The sequence below is a fragment of the Leptinotarsa decemlineata genome, unplaced genomic scaffold (assembly GCF_025532065.1).
Source record: "Leptinotarsa decemlineata unplaced genomic scaffold, Ldec_3_MD MMD2_tig00000199_RagTag_RagTag, whole genome shotgun sequence".
Classification (NCBI taxonomy): Eukaryota; Metazoa; Arthropoda; class Insecta; order Coleoptera; family Chrysomelidae; genus Leptinotarsa; species Leptinotarsa decemlineata.
This window is the reverse complement of record NW_027412544.1, coordinates 12,693,874-12,699,873: the sequence shown is the minus strand read 5'-3', so window position 1 is coordinate 12,699,873 and position 6,000 is coordinate 12,693,874. Positions and strand designations below refer to the sequence as shown.

General features: G+C 36.4%; 2 protein-coding genes across 3 annotated transcripts in view; both read left to right on the top strand.

The window, feature by feature from the left end:
* The window catches only part of LOC141481509 (uncharacterized), a 20,780-nt gene extending 20,761 nt beyond the window's left edge, over nucleotides 1-19 (top strand). The window contains exon 3 of the mRNA XM_074173132.1: nucleotides 16-19. Within this exon, the coding sequence (XP_074029233.1) occupies nucleotides 16-19 (4 nt within the window). The remainder of the gene's footprint in view (nucleotides 1-15) is intronic.
* The window catches only part of LOC111512097 (pyrokinin-1 receptor), a 289,960-nt gene that overhangs the window by 22,068 nt on the left and 261,892 nt on the right, over nucleotides 1-6,000 (top strand). The gene's annotated exons all lie outside the window — the stretch shown is intronic.

Here is a 6,000-nt window from a genome sequence, read left to right as displayed (position 1 = left end):
GGTAGTTGTTTACAGCTGATTCTCGGCCTCCCCCCACCACTATGACGTATTAATTGCTTTTTTTATTGGTTGTTGTTTGGTGAAGTTTTTTTGTTGTGCAGTGAAGTCAAGGCGTTGTGACCTTGAAGTGTCTGGTGCATGGATCGTTCAGTTTTTTTTTTCATATGAGATTTTGTGTGTTTATGTGTGTGTGTAGGAGAATGCACGGTACAGGGTTTCATCATGTGCTTGTTTGTCTATGTACAAACATACGTCTGCATACTTCGAAGATCCTCCAAGTAATAAATGCTCCATCGGTGTTAGGGCACCAAGTTAGTAGTGGAGTGACGTCACAGCAATAACCGTTCAACGGCTAGAGAGCGACATGTTCACTCCACGACGTGTGGCAGAGTAATGCGTATTCATCGGTCTGCCCTCACCTCTCCTGAAGCGATGAAGGTTCGCTCTAGCCCCGCTATCGATGGTGACACAACGGCAGCCGAGGACTGTTTGCCTAGCGTCTACCCTCTCCGAGACCGCAACGACCACTGCTTGCTCGTATATCGACATCTGTTATCGCATTCAGTTGGGAGGTAATCTTGGCGCATGTAGTTGAGAAGTGGGGTTGGCTATGACGTCTTGACGGGTCCTATCAGAGTGTATTTAAGAAGCGTACGAGTGTTGGCTATGTCAGTTTACATCAAGTGAGTTAGTGAGAACTATTTATATAAAATGTATTCCTGTGACTGTGGTAAATCTTTCACTCGTAGTGATAATCTTCGTCGGCATCAGCTCCAGAGTTGCCAAGGAGGGCCTGCAGTGAAACGGGTGAGAGTGGATAATGCAACACCTATGTATACGTGCAATTGTTGTAATGTGACAATTCCTATGAGCCAAGTGAATTCTCACCGAAGAACCATGAGTCATAAAAATAATGCATGTGTTCAATTGTCTGACGGTGTTCAAATTATAACGAATGCATTCAATTGCCGCATTGCTACATACAGGGTGGAGAGTTCGATTGTAACCAGTGACTACATGTCATTTTTCAATAAGATTAGGCAGAAGGTCATTGAATTACTGGAATCAGCCATCAGGATCCATAAAAGCATCAAGGTGAATATGGAAGTTTTTGGGAATTATATTCTTCAGACTGATGATTCGAGGGACACGAAGTCATTTAATTCCCAAAATAAAATAGTGGACCAATCTTCAGATTTGAATGCTGTTTTTGATGGATTCCGTGATGTAATTGTGGCTCAAACGACTGAGTTCCAGGATCGTGACTCAGGTATTTATTTTTTAAAAATTTCAATAAGATTGAATAGTAATATTTTTTTTTTATAATTCAGGTTGGACTTGTGAAAAAATATTGTTTCTCGAGGTCAACATTAATAAATACAGTCCACTGGAAGGACGTTCATATGTGAAGCTGCCTCAATGTATTCAATGGAAGAAAGCTGTTGTGAATGTTCGTAATGAAGATCAATATTGTTTTGCTTGGGCTATAACATCAGCATTATATCCTGCAGATAGTCGAGTGTCCGAACTTACGTCATATCCACATTTTTCCACTGTTTTAGATGTCACAGGTATGGATTTTCCGGTTAAAGTTAATAATAAGAGTATCGAAATATTCGAAGATAGGAATGATATTTCAATTAATGTTTACGGTTTAGAGAGTACATTTGAGAAGGGTAAAATGAAGTATGAAGTGATTGGTCCATTGCGATACTCACAGAGAAGACTCCGGAGACATGTCAATTTGTTGTTTATAACTGATGACTCCGGTAATGGTCACTATTGTTGGATCAAAGATCTTTCAAGATTAGTTTCTAATCAACTATCAGCTCATAGACAGAAAAAATATTTTTGTGACGGATGTTTGATATATTTTTCTGATGAGAGATTGCTTTTACGTCATAATATGTATGATTGTAATCACATTAGTACCACAACACCAACTACTAATTTAAAGATCAATAAATATGGTAGAATGGTTGCGGAAAATAAACTAATGTTTGAAAACTTTGAGAGGCAAATGAGGGTGCCATTTGTAGTGTATGCTGATTTTGAATCAGTGCTTAAACCGATTCATGTGAATGAGCCAAATCCTGGAAGTTCATACACGATTAAAACATTCAAACATGCCCCATATTCATTTGCTTATTTGATAAAGTGTTCATATAATGATGATTTGACAAAATTTGTTACATATAGGGGTGTAGATGCAGCTCAGAAATTTGTGAGTAGCATTGAAGATGATTTGAAAGAGATACATGAAAATCATCTCAGAAACCCTAAACCAATGGATACACAAACTGTCGAAGAAGAAGAACAGTTTGTTGCAGCCAGAACTTGTGGTATATGTAATAAAGCATTTACTGATGGTGACGTCAAAGTAAGAGATCATTGTCATGTCACAGGAAAGAAAAGATCACATGCCGCTCACTCGAAATGTAATTTAAATTTCAAAATACCAAACTTCATACCTATCATTTTTCATAATTTAAGTGGTTATGATTGTCATTTATTCATAAAAGAATTGTATAGGAATAAAGAGAAAGTTGATGTTATCCCGCAAACTAAAGAGAAATATATATCTTTCACGAAGCATCTCTTTACACACAGCTATACCGATAAAGATGGTGTGGTTAGGAAGAATTATCTCAAAATGAGATTTATCGATAGTTATAAATTTATGACTAATTCGTTGGAGAAGTTGGGTGCAAACTTGACCTCCGATCAATGTTTGGAGATGCACAAACATTTCCCACAAATTGAGAAATTCAATTTGATGAGACAGAAAGGTGTATTTCCATATAGTTTTGTTGATGACATTGACAAATTGAATTATCCATTACTTCCGACAAAAAATCAGTTTTATGACACACTCAATTGTGAACATATATCGGAAACTGATTATGATAGGGCTAGAAAAGTTTGGAATTTATTCGAGTGTCAGAATTTGGGGGAATACTCTGATTTGTATTTGAAGTCGGATGTATTGCTACTATGTGATATTTTTGAAAACTTCCGCACCACAAGTTTAGAGATATATAACTTAGATCCGGCACAATATTACACTGCACCTGGATTATCATGGGATGCCATGTTGAAGTTCACTAATGTTGAATTGGAATTACTAACTGACATTGATATGATTCACTTTTTTCAAAAAGGTATACGAGGTGGAATTAGTCAATGTAGCGAGAGGAAACATATAGCAAATAATAGATTTTTACCCAATTATAATCCCAACGAACCTTCCACATTCATTACATATTTAGATGCAACAAATCTATACGGTCACAGTATGTCACAACCTCTACCAACAAGTGAATTTACATGGTTGACACCAAATGAAATTCTTAATCTCGATGTGATGGATGTGAGTACTGATAGTCCGTATGGGTATGTATTTGAAGTGGACATTCATTATCCACAAGAGTTGCATGATAAACATTCTGACCTTCCATTTTTAGTCGAAAAAATAATACCACCTCGTACACAATCGAAAATTCCCAAATTAATTCCAAATTTGAATGATAAAAGAAAATATATTGTTCATTATAGGAATCTACAGCAAGCTGTCAAAAATGGATTGATTGTAATGAATACACATAGAGTATTGAAATTCAAACAATCATGCTGGATGAAACCCTATATAGATCTTAATACTGAAATGCGTAATAGGTCTAACAACAAATCTGTTAAAGATTTCTATAAACTAATGAATAATGCGGTGTATGGAAAGACAATGGAGAATGTAGATAATCGAATTGATGTTAGACTCGTTACACATTGGGAAAATATAAAGAAAAATATAGGTGCCAGCACTCTCATAGCCAAACCAAATTTCAAAAATTGTTCAATTTTCACTGATAATTTCGTTGCCATTCAATTGGGTAGAGTGAAGGTTCATTACGATAAACCATTATATTTGGGATTTTCCATATTAGAATTATCTAAAACAGTCATGTATGACTTTTTCTATGGATGCATCAAACAACACTTTGATGAAAATGTCTCTTTACTTTACACAGATACCGACTCGCTCATTCTTAAAGTAAACACAGAAAATTTTTATGAATTCATAAAAACTAACATAAGTAGATTTGATACATCCAATTACAGTATAGTTAACCAATTCAATATTCCAGTAACAAGTTCAGTCTTGGGTAACTTCAAAGATGAATTTCCAAATGATCCAATCATGAGTTTTTATGGTACAGGTGCTAAAGCATATTATGTGAAATCTGTTGATGGTGAATTTAAGAAAGCCAAAGGGGTTAAACGATCTGTAATAAAGAATGAATTGACATGCGAAGATTATCAAAAAATCGTCGAACAAGGTGGTATGATATTCAGAAAGATGAATTCATTTAGAAGCGTGTTACATGATATGTATACTGAATTAAAAAATAAAGTTGCATTATCATATCACGATGATAAACGATTTATCATTCCGAATACTACCCACACTCTTCCTTGGGTCATAATGATATTGAATTTTATGAAAACGATCCAAATGAGAACATTCGTTGGATAAGTAATATTATTCAACAATCACAATCTCAGGAGACTCCATTGGATCAATTGATTAATTTATTATCTGCCGAGATCAATGATTGAAATATCATTCAATATCTTCAAAACCGGAAAATTCAATATTGATATTTATGTAGCCATTTATAATTAATAATATATGATAGAAGTAATGTGATATTAATGTATTATGTATGTATGTATATGTATTACTGTAATGAATATAAAATGATTAAAATTTTATTTGTATTATTTCTATTTCCCTAATCAATTACTGCAATATATAGTATAATGTAAATGACAGAAATATCAGTTTGAAGAGAATCATCGTAGAGTGCACAATGTCTAAAACAATCGATAAGTTTGGTAGAAAAAGAAAATGGGGTGGTAATGTCATTCGAGGTCCTCCTGGGAATGGTTTTAAATTAACAAAAGATGGTCATTATGACATGCAAAGGAAAATATTGAAAAATACAAGTGAACCAATTGACAAGAGTGATTGTGTAACTGTATCATATCTTGAGGGGGAAATTAATGGAGCAAAGGAAGTTATACTTCTAGCCCTACAAGCTGCAATACAATCCACAATAGGCAATATTGCTCGGACGCCCGGCAAGCATTTGACGATAAAATTGCAGAGGCTCGGATAACTTTCACTCGTAAATTTGACAAACTTACAAGTGATGTAGACATAAAAATGTCTGACATAACAGCGTCTACAAATAAAAAATTTGATGCTATGTCAAACATAACAGGGACTACAATGAAAAAGTATGATGTACTGGAACAGAGAGTTGAAGTATTGGAGAAAAACCATAAAGAAGTTTTGGAGAGAAACTATAAAGTCAGGCCATCATCATCAGGTGGACTGGGATATCCAGGACTGAACATTAATCCAAATCATAGAATAATACAACCAAAACCAAAACCAACTGATGATGTATTAATGGAACCAACATGGTGAATGTATTCCCTCGTTAGGTTAGGTTAATAGCTACGTTAGGTTAGCTGCATACTTACGTTAGGTTAGGTGTTAGGTTAGTATTCCCTCGTTAGGTTAGGTTAATAGTTACTGTAGGTTAGGTTAGGTTAGGTTAGGTTAGGTTAGGTTAGGTTAGGTTAGGTGTTCGGTTGCATAGCGGTAGGTTAGCGTACTAGGTTAGGTTACGTTAATACATACGATAGGTTAGGTGTTCGGTTGCATAGCGGTAGGTTAGCGTACTAGGTTAGGTTACGTTAATACGTTAGGTTAGGTGTTCGGTTGCATATTATGTTACGAACGCGCGCGCGAAGAGGGCGTAGATGTCTCTCCAGATGTCCCGCCTACCTGGGGCCGGAGGCCCCACCCACCTGGGCGGAGCCCAGGCAGTGGGCGGGGCCCGTTAGGGCCACGCCCCCCCCCCCCCCCCGTCGCCACCAACTTTTCGGATACCCCGCCCCTTTCCGAAGCCCCGCCCCCTTTCCGAAGCCCCG